Below are 16,851 nucleotides of genomic sequence, written 5' to 3' on the forward strand. Positions count from 1 at the left end.
CCTCAATATCTTATACTTTAAAAATTTTTCAAATCGGGCTACTCAACTTAGAGGCCCTCTTTTTTCTTTCCCTTAGTATCGGTACCAGGGGTGAAAGTTCTACTTCCATCAATATCAATAGCATCAGTGCTAACACTATCATGATGCGATTGAATATCATCAACAATGGACATGTTGGGGAATCGATTTTGGGAAGAATCGGCCATTTTTTTTAATTATAAAAAGATAAAAAATAATTTAATTGGACTTACCCGGATTTCCAGTTTAGAATCCCAACTTGATTTCAATGGTTAAAGTCTTTCAACGTCCAAGCCTCCCAAATTGAGATACTTGAGCTGGTTGAGCAAGTCTTCTTCTTGTTGAAACTTCAATAAAGTTAAGATTTGAGAATTGGAGAATTGGAGAATTGGAGAATTAGACAATCAGCCAATCAGAGTAACTCAGATTGCAGAAAAATGTATGAGTATGAGAGAGAGAGAAAGAGAGAGAAGAGAGAGAGATAAGAGATTAAGACAATTGTTGAATTTGTGTGATGAAATTGGTGGAGGATAGAGATATTTATAGGAATTGAACATAATTCAATTACCCAAAATACCCTAAAAATGATATGTTTTTTAGTTGTTGGGAGGGGTATTTTGGTCATTGTAAAGTTATTTATGACTTTACCCCAAAAAACTCCCATAAACTAGTTGTTATATAGCTATTGGGGGGCACTTATGTCATTTTTCTCCCCTATAAGCAAAATACATAAATATAGCTGTTAGGGGGGTATTTATGTATAAAAACCCCCAAAAAAGCTGAAACTAGCCATTGGGGGGGCCGCGGGTGACATGGCACAAACAGTCGTGCAATGCCATGCCGGCCCTTGGACTATAAACCCCCAGCCCAGCATGACACAGACCATCGTGCCAGGCCGTGTTGGGCCATGGGTGACACGGCCCGATTTACATTCTTTTTTGAGTTAATAGCCAGATATTCCACTCAGCCCAACTTGAATCCCACTACCCACTTAACCTGATTTATTGATAGTATTTATTCCAGATCCACGGCTATAAGCATCCAAAACTGGTTTAATATAACACAACAAACTTCTTGCACAAAGATCTCTGTACAAAAGCAAATCAACACTTTTCGAGGGCAAAGAAACTAAAAGTGCAAGTGGTGGACTGAAACGTCAAACGTGGACACCCTCTTTTCCAATATATAATTATATAGCCAACCACAAAAAAAAAAAAGAAAAACCACGGAGTTTAATTCCCATGATGCAGCTCGCAGTTTCATTGTCTGATAGCTAAAACTTGTTATTGGCAAATCGACGCTGACTGCGAATTTCGTTTCCTTAACCGATGGTTTTTTATTTTATCACAAATTTGTTATTGCATGCAGACTCTCAGCAGATAATAGTCATTATTGCCGCTCGTCGTGGCTGTCGCCCCTCCCCTTCGCCCGCGTCCGTACCGTGATAGGTAATTCAACCGGGTGTTTATGTTTTTGTCTCCAGCTAATCCGCCCCCGCGTCCGTCAAGAGACGTTTTCCGAGTTCAAATCAGCCCCCCACAAGGTTGCCTTCTCACAGTGCATCCCATCATGTATTGGAACATGACATCATCATTTATAATATATCAATGTTGGCTACAGAGCCGTTCTGGGGGCGATCTTGTCGGGGGCCAATTTGATGTCACGTTTTCCGTAGAATATTAGTCGATTCGCTATAGCAGGGTTGAATCGATGATATCTTTGTTCTAGCCAAGACCAATCTCTGGATTCTTATTCTCTTTCCATTTTTGTCTGAAACTTGCAGTTTGATCACAGTGTCTAGTAATGGCGACTGAAATTCGATATTTTGAATTGAACACTGGGGCGAAAATTCCTTCGGTAGGTTTAGGAACGTGGCAGTCAGAGCCGGGGCTCGTCGGGGATGCTGTCGCTGCTGCTATTAAGGTCTTTTCTTCCTCCGTTTATCTTTTTTTTTTTTTTTTTTTCTTTTCATTTTTTTCCCGAAGAAACATGCGGTTACTAGACTCAGATTTTGTTTCTTTTTTAGCAACTCTTCCGCTGATTTTGATGTGTCTTGGATTATAGTAGTCTGATCTGAACATGCAGTTACTACTTACTGGATTGATGCACACATTTCTAGCTCTTTAACTGATTTTGTTCTGTCTTGGATTCTAATAGTCTGTTCCGAACTATAGCAATCGTGACAGATTATTGCTGATTCATTTGTCCTTTTAATTTTTGATGTCTTCGGTGATCCTGGATGCTCCATATATGGTCGGTTATGTTTTTTACTCTCGGGTTATTGTGCTGTGATTTAGTTCCTCTCGGGTTTTTGTGCTTTACTCTGTTATTATGCTGAGAAGGTTTGAAGGATTACTTGTCTAATTTCAGTTCTATAGCCATGCAACAGTTGTATGGAGGACTGCTGCAAAGGGGAAGGATTAAGCATATTTTGTGAAAGCAAATAAGATACCGTTACTCTTATAAAGAGAAAAAAATGATTCTGTGACTTCTCAATATTTGTCAACTAAGAACTGATTGAATGATCAAGTGTTTGCAGGCCTACTGGGCTTTCTTGTTTCAGCGAATTCTTTGACTTAAAGGGTAACATGGTCTAGGTTCCAATTTGTTGAACTAAGTGCCAATAAAATCACAAAACAAGAAAACACTTTCGCTCACAGAACAGGTTGTAAGATGGCTCTGCAATGATTACCTACATCCATGGATGAACCCCTGCAAAAAAATTTCACTATATCACAGGTGGAATTACCGAACCTAGCTTGTCCTGCTAGCTTATACACCCATTAAAAAAAGGGAAAATTCCCGATTAGTACCTTGTACTTTGGGCCTAGTGCCACTTTGGTCCCCGAACTCTAAAATGTGACAATTCAGTACCCAAACTTTTAAAATGTGACAATCCAGTACCTGCCGTTAACTAGCTGTTAACCAGCCGTTAAGTGGTGTTTGAAAAAAAGACACAAATGCCCTTCGAGTATTATTTAATTTTCTTTATCAACCATTTAAACGTTGACAAAAAATTAACAGTCCCAAATCCTTGCCTCTTCTATTCAAGAAAGTTGGGGTCACCAGAGTCCCCACTCAAATGTGACCCCAACTTTCTTGAATGGAAAAGGCAAGGATTTGGGACTGTTAATTTTTTGTCAATGTTTAAATGGTTGATAAAGAAAATTAAATAACACTCGAAGGGCATTTGTGTCTTTTTTCAAACACCACTTAATGGCTGGTTAACAGCTAGTTAACGGCAGGTATTGGATTGTCACATTTTAAAAGTTTGGGTACTGAATTGTCACATTTTAGAGTTCAGGGACCAAAGTGGCACTAGGCCCAAAGTACAAGGTACTAATCGGGAATTTTCCCTTAAAAAAATTCCTACTTTAATACTATGTCCGACTTCTATACTATGTACGTAACCACACGTGCATATATATACACATACTTGGTGTTTGGCACCAATGCCTTTCACAAGCATTCCATTTCTCCAAGAATCAGGAACACTATCCCCTGTTTTTTTCTTAGAAACACATATGGCACTTTTTGAGAAAATGGTGCTGCATTGGCATGGCGATTTCTCAGAAAATGTTTTTTATTTTTTATTTCCTATTTGTTACCATTGCTTTTGCAGTGTTGTGCCACAGAGACATTTTTCAATGCCATGTCAGCATACTGTATTGCTAGCAACATTAAAAAATGAGAAAACACCAAAAAAGGACGTTTTCTCAGACCACAGATTTCCTGATTTCCAAGGCATGTCTGAGAAAACGTTTTTTTTTTTTTGGAAAAGCACATAACTAAACATCAGGTGTTGTTTGGAAAGATGGATTTCAGACGTGGCACTGTTTTTCTAAGAAATGGGATCGGTTCCAAACACCAGCATAAAAACTTATTTGGTGGAGATGCATGTTGTCTGGGTGTTTAAAGTGCTTTGACTTTATTTTTATGATGTTTTCAATTTGACTCACAAAAAACTGTCAGATTTTTCAAATTTCAATGCCACATCACTTGGTGATTTAAGAAATACCCCTTGCACGAATTACAAGAGGTAATCATTGCAGCGACGCTTTTCCAGAAAATGGTTTACCAAACAGGATTAAAAGTGTTCCATTTTTTTCCAATGTTGCAAGCTGGTGAAACAGAACACTCATCACATGCATCAGTGCCCAATACCCTAATATTGAATTACTGATATGGAGTTTCTCTAATTAGAAAACCCTTTGAACCAAATGAGACTATATACCCCTGTGTGGATGTACGAAACATTTTTTTAAGGAACTTGTGTTTCTAGGTTATGACTTCCTTTGAATCCCTAGCCATCATAGGATTTTGGAAGAGTTGTTGAATATCCCTGCAAGAAAAATGGTCGTGGTCATACATTATTTTTCTTTCTTCTTTTTTTTTTCTTATCTGACAATCTTTTGCATGTATGTGGACATGACTTGTTATGTTAAACTCTTCTGCTACTCTGAATCTTGGAGAATTTTATGCATTATGCTCAAGTGTCTAAACAAAAATGTGAACCTGCAATTTCCACCATACCCCAAAGTTGAGCCTTATAGCATTTTTTGGTTGTCTATCAAAATCTTCTGTAACTTTTGCTGTATATGGTTGTAGAAGAAAAAACTAATCTCATAAAGGAAATATTCAAACTCCTTATGTAGTTGTGCAATTTTATTGAAAAATTTTCAATATACTCATGGGTTATATTTTTACCACTAAGGTACTTTACTTTTAGGTAATGAAAATCATGCATGTAATTTAACTGCAGCTGATTCTGTTGTAACATAAGAACCTCACTTGTACAAACATGTTTGAAACCTGTCTAGACAATTCATTTCCTTTGTCTTGATAATGCTGGTGTTCTCTACATGATGGTAAAATAATATTTGTAGTTAGAATTCTATTAAATAGTGAGGTAGGGGTATGAGCTTGTTGGTGTTTTTACTTTTTAGTGCCAACGATGAGTATGTATATATGTGCCATCTTCACTATGAAGTCAAATAATTGACTTAAACCTTTTTGTTCAGCATCCAATTAAAGGCATTTTTCTTTGTTGGTTGAGCACCATGAATCCTACAATTTTTTTCCAGATTCGAGAATAGTGACATTCTCAATTAAAAATGGCTTATACAAAGCTTTGAAATTTTAAAATATCGTTTTGGTGCACTACATTGGAGTCGGTTTATTTTCTCTAAATAGAAATTTATGTAAATTGGAAGTAAAACGTGGAATGGTGTTCATGTTGTAAGTACTAGATAGAATTTCACAATCAAGGGAGAATAATTACAAGAACACCCTTGTTAACTGTTACAGAAAGACCTATTCAAATCTCAAATATCCACCCAGCATATGGTGCTCTCTGTTCCTCTGCTATCCTCTCTCAGTCTTTCTCTTTTCAATATTCATGTTGGTTATGAAACTATAACAGGTGGAATCTTGGAAGATATACACTTATATTATATCACAAAAGACACTTTCCAAATGTAGTCTTAAAATGAGCATCTCTGTCCATTTAATAAACAAGTTCTGTAAAATGTCTCTTCTCTAACATTTCTGTTGTTGCTCCAAAGGTGACTTCTATTTTTAGTATCTATGATATGTGTGTGTACATAGATGAACATATTAAGCATTTTGGACACAAAATCTATGATATGGTTTCCTAGTACTCTTTTTTTATTCATGCTGTTCATATTCATTAGTTAATAGTGACTACTAAATTGACTACTTTTATGTCTCAACACAGGCTGGATATCGACATATTGATTGTGCTCGTGTTTATGCAAATGAGAAAGAGGTAATTGTGATGCATGCTGCTTCATCGCATCAGCCTCAGCATCCCCCCTCCCTGTTGCCTCCAATAAACTTAGATTCACTTTTGGTGGTTGAATATATGGAAAAAAAGTGATAAATTCATAGGCTATTCATATTTGGAAAAGCTAAAATTGTTGAGGGTGGTGGAAACAATAAAAAAAAGTTGAGGGTTTATAACTCACGTGAACCCAAAAATAACTGTTCACTCTATTAGGGATTGTTCTGTCAATTTACCATCGTTTCTAAAATAAAAGAAGTCATCAACTACCATATAGAATAACAGGTCAATTGTCATCAGAGGAGTTTGGCTCCAATCCTTAACATTCTTTCTAAACTTTTTCCTGCACTTCATTTTCATTACAAGTGCTGAACTTTACTTCCAATGACAGTTTCTGGTCCTTCCTTTTCTGGTTAGTATTTTACATGTTTAGCATCAAAACAAATAACATAAGAAAAATGGCATGTTTTAACAAATTGTACTATAAAAGATCTGTATATATTAGAAACTTTAATTAAATTTTGCAGCATATTTGTATGGAGAAATGACTCTTGGCTTCAAGAGTAGATATAAATGCATGATGTAATCATAGTAAATGGGATGAGAAGCATGATATAAACTGATTCTGCTCTTTTTTCATGCTTCCCCGCCTTTAAATTTCATGATAGGTAAGCATGAAGATTATTCCATTTTACATATTGTGCTTCTACTTTGCTAGTTTTATATATCAGTTATTTTTTGGTACATACATTTTATGTAATGTAATATATCTGGTCAGTGGTCACATCAGGTATGTATCTTGTCTGACAATGGTATGCCAGGGATATGGCCAGATATCCTGGTATCATATAGATGGTAATCATTCTTTTTAGATAAGAACCAAGGTATTGGTTATTCAGTTGATGAGAAAAACAACTCTCTCTCTCTCTCTCTCTCTCACTCACACACACACACGGGCTTGGATCTGCTACCCACTACTTGTTCCCACATCTCTACCCACGGGACATAACAGTTGCACATTGGGAATATCTCCCTTTTCATTCATAGGGAGATGTTCCCAATACACGGCGGCGGTGTTCAGTGGGTATAGATGTGGGAACAAGTAGTGGGTAGCAGATCTGGAGGCCTCACACACACAGCTGGTGGATCAAAGGACCTGAACATTGTACTTGATCTTTAGAATCTCTCTAATAGAACCCAAAACTATAGGGTTCATACAGAAACCAATGAATATAGCAGAGCTAATATGTCGTGTAGATCTTTTCTCTTATTTATTTATTTTTTAAATGAATCAAAGCCTTCATATTAGACAACATTTGCATTAAATTTATGAGGTTTAAATTCTAACAATGTTCATCAGAAACAAAAGCAACATGCAAGCATGAACCAAGTACTGGAAATTATCTGGAGATGTGGGTTAGGAACTTTATATGATTGATCAATTATCTAGTAGTACTTGGGCCAATATTTTTACAAGGAAGGAAATAATAATTATGTTTTTCTTTCTTGGATCTACCATGGAAACAGTTTATTTATCAGCATGTATTAGATGATATCCAAATAGAATTTGGACAACGTTGTGATTGACTTGTAATTGTTTTAGATTGGTCTTGTCTTGAAGAAGCTGTTTGGTGATGGTTTAGTGAGGCGTGAAGATTTGTGGATTACCTCGAAGCTCTGGTTTGCCATTATTTCTTAGTCCAAACTTTTGCTTTTATTTTATCAGAAATTGTGGCATTTCTATAGGACTTGTTTACAGGCAGATTAACATTTCTACTGCCTATTGGTGTTTAAATGGATTTTCAGGTGTACTGATCATGTGCCAGAAGATGTCCCAGAAGCATTAGATAAAACTTTACAAGAATTGCAGCTTGACTATGTTGACCTTTACCTTGTATGTGATCCAGATTAAACATTATAAGTTCGTTTTTCTATTTTCTTTCAAGCTGTTCTAATTTAAATTTTAAAGTTGGTAATGATTTAAGGTTCTTGTTATTTATCTATTTTTTGGCACTGGATAAAGCTGTTGCCGTTTCTCCAATTCTTAAACTAGGATAAAGCTTAAAGAAATGACCATCTTTTGGGTTTGCATCACGTGCAATTGTTTCTGCTCTAATATTCATTGTGTTTTTTCCTCCCTTTGTAATAGCACTAGGATGAAATTGTTGCAAGACCCCACTTTATTTGAAATAAAGCTCAAGGAAATGGTTAACTTTGGGATCTGCACGAGCATCTGGCAAATAGTTTATCTACATATTTCAAGTGATCTGACATCAAAAGTTCTGCTTTTTTTTATTATAAATATAAAAGTTAAACTTTTTCTGCATTAGTAATTGAGTTCGGAGCACTTTGAATCCTAGGATTTTATGTTTTTGTCAAGATTATCTTTAACAAGGTTGAAAATCAATGACCTAGAGATTTTCATATAAATGGCATGATCCAGGTTTTGAATCCACATCACAAATTTATCTATATCCAGAGAGGTGGCCAATCAAGATTGGTCTCTTCCACATCAAGTAATAGTGACACTAATGTTTGATGGCTATTCCCTATGGAAATCCCAGTCCATCAGGGCTATGATAAAAATATTACTGCAACGATTCAAGGGCCCAGGTTCATGTTGGTTTTAGGGGTTGTGGAAGTGGAAGATACACTCAGGTGATAATTGATTACCTGAGAATGGTGGAGAGGGTCCATGTAGACAACAACACTTTGTGAGAGAGGTGAGAGAGCTTCGGCATCAAATATGAACATCTTGTTCGGTGGAACCAGAGTTCAGGTATCTCTATAGTCTATAGCAGATAGTCTAGCTAGAGAAGGGGTGGGTGGGAAAGAGCTGTATTTAGGAGCTTCAATCCCAGATAACTGCTTTTCTTTTTTCTATAGTTTTTTATATAAAAAATCAGAATAACTCCATGCATCCCAAAAAACTGGAGATGCAGGAAGCCACAACAACCAGCAGTACGATAAAACAAAAGCAAATTTTCTTACTAGATAGTCCCCAGACCAGGAACACCCTGTACTAGGTTTTCCTCAGTGACCCCATCCCTGGCTAAAGCATCCAGTGAACTGTTTGCAGATCTAGGGTTCACTTGAACAAGCATGTCAAGTGAATTGCAAGTGCTTGAGCAGGTTAGTGTTGATAATCGCCTGACAATCCCCTTTCAGCATCTTGTCTCCACAACACAACCAGGTTAGTGTTAACAATTCAGCTTTAAGAGAAATGTCTTCAGCGACAGTCCTGGTAAAGCTAAGCAAGATGTTCCCTTCACGAACTATTATCACCTCCAATGCCTGAGGTGGCTGGGTTATCCAGGCAGCAACCATCAAAGTATAATTTCTTTTCCCCCTCCTCATACACCACTCAATCGGCAACCCTCTGATGTCTTCCACAGAGTACCCTGCTAGCACTTGCCATTCCTTCATGATCTCATCCATAGTTACACCCTTGAACTCCTTTTCTGTCAAAACCTAGCAAGCGTTTCTAACTGTGATGAGCCCAATCAAGAGCTGTACGCTCAGTTTCTTTTCTTTTCTTCAAAATTCTAGCATTCCTTTCACCCCATAAACTTCCTATTACAGCTATTATAGTGCATTGCCACAGAATTTCCCCTTTTTGGTATACACGTGTGGTAAGTTGCAAAGGAAATAGTTTTGTAATACTAGCAGGCAGATACCATACCTCACTGAAAAGAAGGAAAAAAGTAGTTCCATACCTGAGATGCAAAAGGGCAAGGGATGAAAAGACACTTTACACTTTCCTCATTCGATCCAAGGACACACACAAGGGGAAAGAGACCATGTCTTCCTTTCCCATTTTTTGTATATTGATTTTACCTTTTATTCTGGAATCTGGAGAGGCTTTCTATCTGTCTCTTGCACGGGCGCCATAGGTGATTGTTTCTTCCTTTCTTCTATGTTTGTTACTAATAAAACTCTTTGATCTTAATGATAAAAAATGACATGGAATTGTTTTGCTTCTTTATAGATGTTTGTGAGTTAAAGTTGCTGATTTTATACACACTAACCAATGCTGGAAACTGTGTCTATATTCGTTTTGTGTAGATAGCATTGTATGTTGATTAATGTAACAATGCCTTCCAAGTCATAATTCAAATAGATGGTCATCTAGTCAAGTCTCACTGCTGCACTTGAAAAATATGTTCCCTTTTTGAGGAGTTTCAGAGAATGCATTATTACTGAATTTAGGATTTTAATAAGGGGATGTTTACAACTTAGAATTGTCTCACCCCGTATATAAATAATAAATTCTTGTTATGACAGAATATTATAAACGTTATTACTTTCAAGAATCAGAAATAATTCTGTACATGAAATTCTTTCTGAATCAATCTTATGCCTGCCTCATATTAAGTCACATCTTTTAACCACTTTTTACTTGGTAAACTTGAAAATGGCTAGGCCAAATTTCAGGTTCATTGGCTAAATTTTGAACAAATTGATGTTATCCTTCTTTAAGCCTCTTTGACATGTCTTTTTTAGTTCTATGTTAGTTAAACATAGTTCTTATATTATGCTGTCACTAACTGGGGTTACTAAATTCTTGAAGATTCATTGGCCAGTCCGCATGAAAAGGGGAGCTGTTGGCTTTAAGCCTGAAAATCTTATTCAACATGATATTCCCAGCACATGGAGAGCAATGGAGGCACTCTATGATTCTGGCAAAGCTCGTGCAATTGGTGTGAGCAATTTCTCTACAAAAAAGTTGGGGGATTTATTGGAGATAGCACGTGTTCCTCCTGCTATCAACCAGGTGGAATGCCATCCTTCATGGCAACAGACCAAGCTACGTGCATTTTGTAAATCCAAGGGAGTGCACCTATCTGTGAGTAGGAAATTTTGAGCAACTTGAGTTTTGGTGAAAAACAAAAAAACTTTTGTTGCTCTCATCTTTTAGTTATCAAATCTTTCATCATCATTTGTTTTGATTCTATATTCTTTCAGGGGTATTCGCCATTGGGTTCTCCAGGAACACCATGGATAAAGAGTGATGTTCTTAAGCATCCTATTCTGAATATGGTTGCAGAGAAGCTGGGCAAGACTCCTGCCCAGGTGGCTCTTAGATGGGGGCTTCAAATGGGTCACAGTGTGCTCCCTAAAAGCACCAGTGAAAAGAGGATGAAGGAAAACTTTGATGTTTTTGATTGGTCCATACCGGAGGATTTGTTTGTCAAATTCTCTGAAATTGAGCAGGTATGCGGTATGCCTTTTATAGCAACAAACATATGCTATTTTATTATCATCTGCATCTGTCAAGGTTGTTATATAATATTTTGTGTCAAAGCTGTTATATAATATTGTGCAGTCAAATTTCAGTCCACAGTTTCTGAACCTCCCAAGTAATTTTCTTTTCAACTGTTTATTTTAAACCCGTTTTACCTCCAAGAATTTGTTGGGTAAATGCTGTCATGCTTACTACGTTATGTTTCCATTTGGTTATAGTGAGGACATTAGCAGCATTATACCCACCAATAAGAAAAAGGGATAAAGGAAAATGTTGTACTAATGATATGATTTCTAATTGTGCAGGCAAGGCTGATTAGAGGAACTTCTTTTGTACATGAGACCCTAAGCCCTTACAAAACTCTTGAGGAATTTTGGGATGGTGAGATCTGAGCAGATGCCAATTCGTGGATGACTCTTGTTAGTCTTTAACTCTTCCAACTCTACATCCTTTCCTGAGATGAAACCCCAGTGGATATTTTCTGTGTTCGGAACAAATTAAACTTCCAACTTTAGACCAAGCATTAAAATATTTACATGATAGATAAATAGATTGGCATTGTTAAATGAACAGTCGGCATCACTTTTGTTTGAACCATAATGGTTGAATTTGCTCCTTTTCATGTGCTTAATATGGTTTTAGGTCCAAAAAAAGGATGGGGGCCATTTATACTTTTCTCTGAAAAAACATATGGTTTTAAGGTCTCTGACCTGATTCGTAGTAGTTCTTGCAATGAATTTGGTTGGTTCCCATGGCTAGGGCTACATGCTCGGCAATAACCATGGGACTGGAATATGCTCGGTAGTATGGGTTGAAAAGACCTACAGACTGATGCTTACTTTGCTGTACTTCAACAACACTTTGTCACCTCTACACATGAAGACCATCAATTTAACAAGATTTACTGTAAATAACCATGAAACATCAGTCTAATCCGTCGAAACCAGATTAAGGGAAGGTTAACAACGAAACGGAATACAAAAAGCAAATAACAGGTGAAACAAAGAGATCAGAAATCAAGTTTTAATTCTAGGAAGATTTAAAGATAAATTTTAAACAAAAGAAGAGAGTAAAAAAATAATCAGAAAAAACCATACCCTTGATTGCAACAAAGAAAACATAGATGGGCTACTAAAAATATTTCTTAGGAATTCCAAATAATAACAAAAAGGGAGTGATCAATTAGAAAACCCCCAAGATGGAGAGAGAGAGAGAGAGGATCTGTATATTAGATTAACATGTTCCCATGGTCAACCAGCTAAAATAAGATGATGAAAGATAAAACCATTGAGACTTGGCTTCCGTAAATGATCTCCTCAATAAATCCTTGGTCGCTGGAAAAGTAGAATGGAAGATGAGTCGGAAAACAAAGATTTGCATGAAGCATTGCCTTGAATATCTCTGTCGTAGATTCACCATACAACCACGAAATTCCGGTTAACATGTATTGAAGACACTCTGGAAGTTACTGTACTGCATAAATTGCTTGTTAAATTGGAACCATTAGTACTACGGAGCGTCGAAAATCCCAGATTTCCCTTTGGCAAGAAAATGATCATCTATGAATACAAGATATATCTTATCAGCAGGGATTCTGATAATTTTTACAACCTGTTTTTGAGAATTTCGGTGTTTGTTCTAAAACCATGAGGACAGGAATCTGGGTTTCTTCTCTTGGTTTCCCATTGCCTCTCCGGGAGAAGTGGAGGTTTCGCTTTTAAGCTTTAGAAGAGAAGATGGGGAATGAAATAACTTGGTCTGGTGTTTTTGTTACATCATACCCTCTTGTTCCACTAGACTATCAAAAAATCTCAACTTCATCATCTTAGAAGCACAATCATAGGTGTTTAGTATTGTCGTTACTTCCAAAATTTAGCTCATAACCATAAACGAGACCTTTTAAATCCTCTGTTATAATAACGACTCATGTTTGTGAGAGGGGAGGTCTTAGCCTTTAAAAAGAGAAGCACAAGAGGTTTGATGGGTCCATGTTTACCCACAATTCAAGCCCAATAGATTTTCACATGGTATTAAAGCCTGTTTTGATCAAGTGGTTTAGTGTTTAATCCCGTGGTTTTCATTATAATTAATTAAATTTTAGTATGATGTGCCTGTGTTTATCCACAATCACGTGAGGAGTAGGGCTGCAAACGGATCGGATCAGATTCGAAAAGGGCATATCCGATCCGATCCGTTAAGAAAATTCGACATACCGATTCGATAAAGATCCGTCAGATTTTCAAAAGCATGATTTGAATTTGAATTTGAATGTATTATTAGATATCCGATTATAAAATACAAAATACAAAATTATATAAATAATATATAGAATATATATATATATATATAATATGTAAATAATATATAATATATAATATTTTGTAATTAATGGACTGGTCCATCCAATCTGACCTGATTTCTTAGGATGAGGAGGGATATACAAATCCGCCTCTTAACGGGTCGGTATTGGATTTGAATCGGATATGATCCGACTTATTTGCAGCCCTAGTGAGGGGGCACGTTAGAGAATAAAACCTACTTAGGGAGTAGTAGGGACCTCACCTAACAGCTTAAGCTTTTAGGTTGAATGATTCCTTTCATAGACACAACATATACCAAAAATAGAGGTGCAAATAAAAAGACAAACAAAAAAAGTCTGATTAATTTAGCGGGCCCCGTGCATTGCATGGGATGAGGCACCCCAGTAGCGGGGCGGGTTCAGGGCGAGGCACCCATTCCTTGTCAGGATGGTGAATCCCCAAATTTTCCTCACCTTGAGGCAATCACCTAAAAAATCTAATTTATGGATATTTTACAAATAAGATTGTAGAAAACTGGGGGTATTTTAGGAATTGGATTATGACAATTTGGGGGTATTTTATAAATGAAATTATGGGATCTTAGGATTATAAGAATATGAGAAAAACTTAGAGATATTTTAAAAATCAATATTAAATATATGAATATTTTATTAATTTACCATCGAGTTCGGGGAATTATATGCAAACTCCATCCCTAATTTGGGGCAAAAATATTTTCTTTGTCCCCACCTTGTCTCGATCTTGTCCCCGTTTAAGATTTGAGAAAACTCACCCGTTCAAGGCGAGGCAGGGTAGGGCCCAAATTTTATAGAGAAAATTATCATCCCTACAATTCTAATAAATTTCTATAACTAATTAACTAACAGTAACTTAAATAATAAAAAATTATAATATTTTATGATAATTTCCAAAAAAATTATTGAAATTACTATTGATTATTAATAATGTATAGTAAATTAATTATTTATAATAACAATAAATTATTTACTTTTTAAATCTAAATTATTTACTATTAATCAAAGTAAATGCAATTATAATAAAAGGAAAATTCTCGATCAGTATGTAATTTGACCCGAGTTTGGTCCCAAACTTCAAAATGCACAATCTAGTACCTCAAATTGTGGCAATATGCTACCCGGCGTTGGCCATTACGTGAGATCAAATAAAGTTTAAATAATTTTATAATGCCAAAACTAATCTTTACGATAACATTTGGACCATTTTACCCCTTTCCTTTCTTTTTTACAAGACTGTTAAATGTGAAGAAAAATCAGAAGTCCAATCACCGAAGAAATCGAGGCACTAGTAAAGCTTTCTCTGGATCAATTCGTCGCTTCTGGACTGCTTTTTTTCGATGTTACATCCGTGGAAACTCCATCCCAATTCTCAGATCTCAAAAGGAAGATCCAAGACAACTTTCGTCGTTTCCTTTCCTTCAACCATCTCTCTCAAATGCAAGAAAATAACAGTTTAGAAGAAGACAGCTTCTCCTCTGCTTCGTCTTTTCTGCAACATATCCCTTTCATCAATTTGAAATTGAAGGAGAAAAGCAGAAGAACCCATCTAAAGTTTAAAGAGAAAAAGCCAGAATAAGAGTACCAATAACGTCCTATGCTCGATCTGTTGCTCTGCCGATTTCTTAGAATGCAGTAGTCCTTTGAATTGTAGAGCTTCGAGAATCTGCTTCAGCGTCTCCAGATCCTTGGCTGGTTCATCGATTCCCCACATCTTCAATTGTTTCTTGATTTATCCATATAGAGAGCTCGCCTGCTTTGGCTCCGGAAAGAAATCCTGTGCATAAAAAAAACTCTTACTTTGCTAGGGTGCTTTCCATGTGGATGCGGATTGGCATCGGCTCGGAGATTTTGATTGCTCGTGTTTTGGTTTTCTGAGGCAGAGCAGCATTATCTCTTGCTGCATTGCTTATGACGTTGCTTCCAAAATTCGTTTGGCAAGGCTGCTTCATCTGGAAGTTGTTTCCGACTACAAAACGATTCTGAAGCAGATCCCTTGGCACCCTGGACTCTAAAGCAGATCTCCTTAGCTCAGGCTGCTCAGCTTTCTTGAGAGGTTCACGGCCGGAGTCCGGCAGCACCTCGTAGCCCATAGCCGTGCGATGACGCTAGGCGAACAATGCTGCTTATCATTATTATCGGCAATCGCTGCTTCTCTAGAGTTTACGCTGCATTCATTGAGTCGCAACGAAAATTGCTGCATTCATTCGAATCTCCCTCGGGTACAGTTTTCCCTTTCCATCAAAACTAGCTCTACTATCCAGAGAAAGCCTCGGTAGTTCAAAGGATTGTAAACCTTCCTTGAAATTGAACACCGGAAGAGGAAGAGGCATTTTCACCGGAGTTGAAATTTCCGGCACTGGAGAATGGATTGTCAAAAGTTCGGATTGTCGCATTTTAAAGTTCGGGGACTAAATCGTCACTCCAGATCGAAAAATTTTCGATCATAAAAACCTTTCCTATAATTTTACTTTAGCAAAAACCTTCCCTTTATTTTTAAAATTTTTAATAATTACCTCCCTTCCGTCAAAATATCTATTTTACCTTTTACGAATTAATATATATCTGTTTTTATTAAAATAACCAGCAACTCCATAATCCGCTCGCTGGTCATCTTCTATAACCCTTCTCGATCGGTATGGCTCTCCGATCCGATAGCGATCAATTTCTTCCCACTATGTCAACGATTAACATCGAAGGCCAAGACACTCCATTTCCTATGCCTTTCTAGCTTTGGCTCCAGCAGTTCAAGTACATCACCTTCTGAAGAGACTCGTCGGCTTGTTGACGCCTATCGTCTCCGCTATCACCCCGAGCAAATGTCCAGCGTCTGAACCAATAATGCCAGAGAAAGGCCGAGATCTGGACAATTTTCCGGTGGAAGAGAGGCCCTTATTAGCTGATTTTTGAGGCCCGAGACCGGAGTTCCATTTGAAACCCTGGTCAGTATGGCCTTGCACCATGGCAACACTGGCTGCCATCCAAACTCTGCTCATATAATTCATCCTCTTGCCCTTATCGCTTTTCCGTCAAGGTCGTCGGGTTTCCGATAAAGGATAGTGAAAAAAAATAAATAAATAAAAGGTTCTTATTATATTCTCAGAGTTGCTTTCTTACTTAATTAAACTACGGTGCGGTGTAGAGAACTAAGCAGGAAGGAAGATAAGGAGACGTAATATATAGTTGGGAAAGAAGTGCATAGTATTAGCGGTTTTATCAATCCGAAAACCAAAAGCAGTTTTCAAAAGGGTGGTTTTCTCATTACTGATGGCGGAGTGGATAATATGGTGGTTTTCTCATCCCATTACTGATGGCGGAGACGTAATATGGTGGTTTTCTCATCCCAGTATCATAGTTGGACGACTGATAGTTCAGATGGCCGGAGGTGGAGCTCGAATTCAATCGCCACCGTTGTGTGTTTTAGTCGAGGAGAGAGAAATGATGAATAGT

At 37.1% G+C, this 16,851-nt stretch overlaps 1 protein-coding gene and 1 long non-coding RNA gene across 3 annotated transcripts; both read left to right on the plus strand.

The window, feature by feature from the left end:
• The first annotated feature begins 1,244 nt into the window (after positions 1-1,244).
• Positions 1,245-11,755, plus strand: LOC104597090 (NADPH-dependent aldo-keto reductase, chloroplastic-like). 2 transcript variants are annotated; one of them, XM_088898201.1, is made up of 8 exons: positions 1,245-1,561; positions 1,802-1,941; positions 5,756-5,806; positions 7,425-7,501; positions 7,628-7,715; positions 10,392-10,667; positions 10,787-11,035; positions 11,372-11,755. In XM_088898201.1, exons 2-8 carry the CDS (start codon positions 1,822-1,824, stop codon positions 11,456-11,458), a joined length of 948 nt encoding a protein of 315 aa, XP_088754327.1. In that variant the 5' UTR covers positions 1,245-1,561; positions 1,802-1,821; the 3' UTR covers positions 11,459-11,755. The 2 variants fall into 2 exon arrangements, with proteins under 2 accessions (XP_088754327.1, XP_010256790.1); XM_010258488.3 differs by having other exon boundaries at positions 1,245-1,466.
• Positions 1,948-2,580, plus strand: LOC148801942 (uncharacterized). The gene is made up of 2 exons (XR_016082547.1): positions 1,948-2,271; positions 2,389-2,580. It is a non-coding gene; the product is annotated as an uncharacterized LOC148801942 (long non-coding RNA).
• Positions 11,756-16,851: the final 5,096 nt, after the last annotated feature.

This window comes from Nelumbo nucifera, chromosome 2, assembly GCF_055504915.1.
Source record: "Nelumbo nucifera cultivar China Antique chromosome 2, China Antique-T2T, whole genome shotgun sequence".
Lineage (NCBI taxonomy): Eukaryota > Viridiplantae > Streptophyta > Magnoliopsida > Proteales > Nelumbonaceae > Nelumbo > Nelumbo nucifera.

Bases quoted from the DNA above. Each gene is read 5' to 3' on its own strand.
- LOC104597090 (XM_088898201.1), top strand. From the start codon at position 1,822: ATGGCGACTGAAATTCGATATTTTGAATTGAACACTGGGGCGAAAATT. The intron at 5,807-7,424 runs GTAATTGTGATG...TAATTGTTTTAG, and splicing joins TTTATGCAAATGAGAAAGAG to ATTGGTCTTGTCTTGAAGAA. The intron at 11,036-11,371 runs GTATGCGGTATG...CTAATTGTGCAG, and splicing joins AATTCTCTGAAATTGAGCAG to GCAAGGCTGATTAGAGGAAC.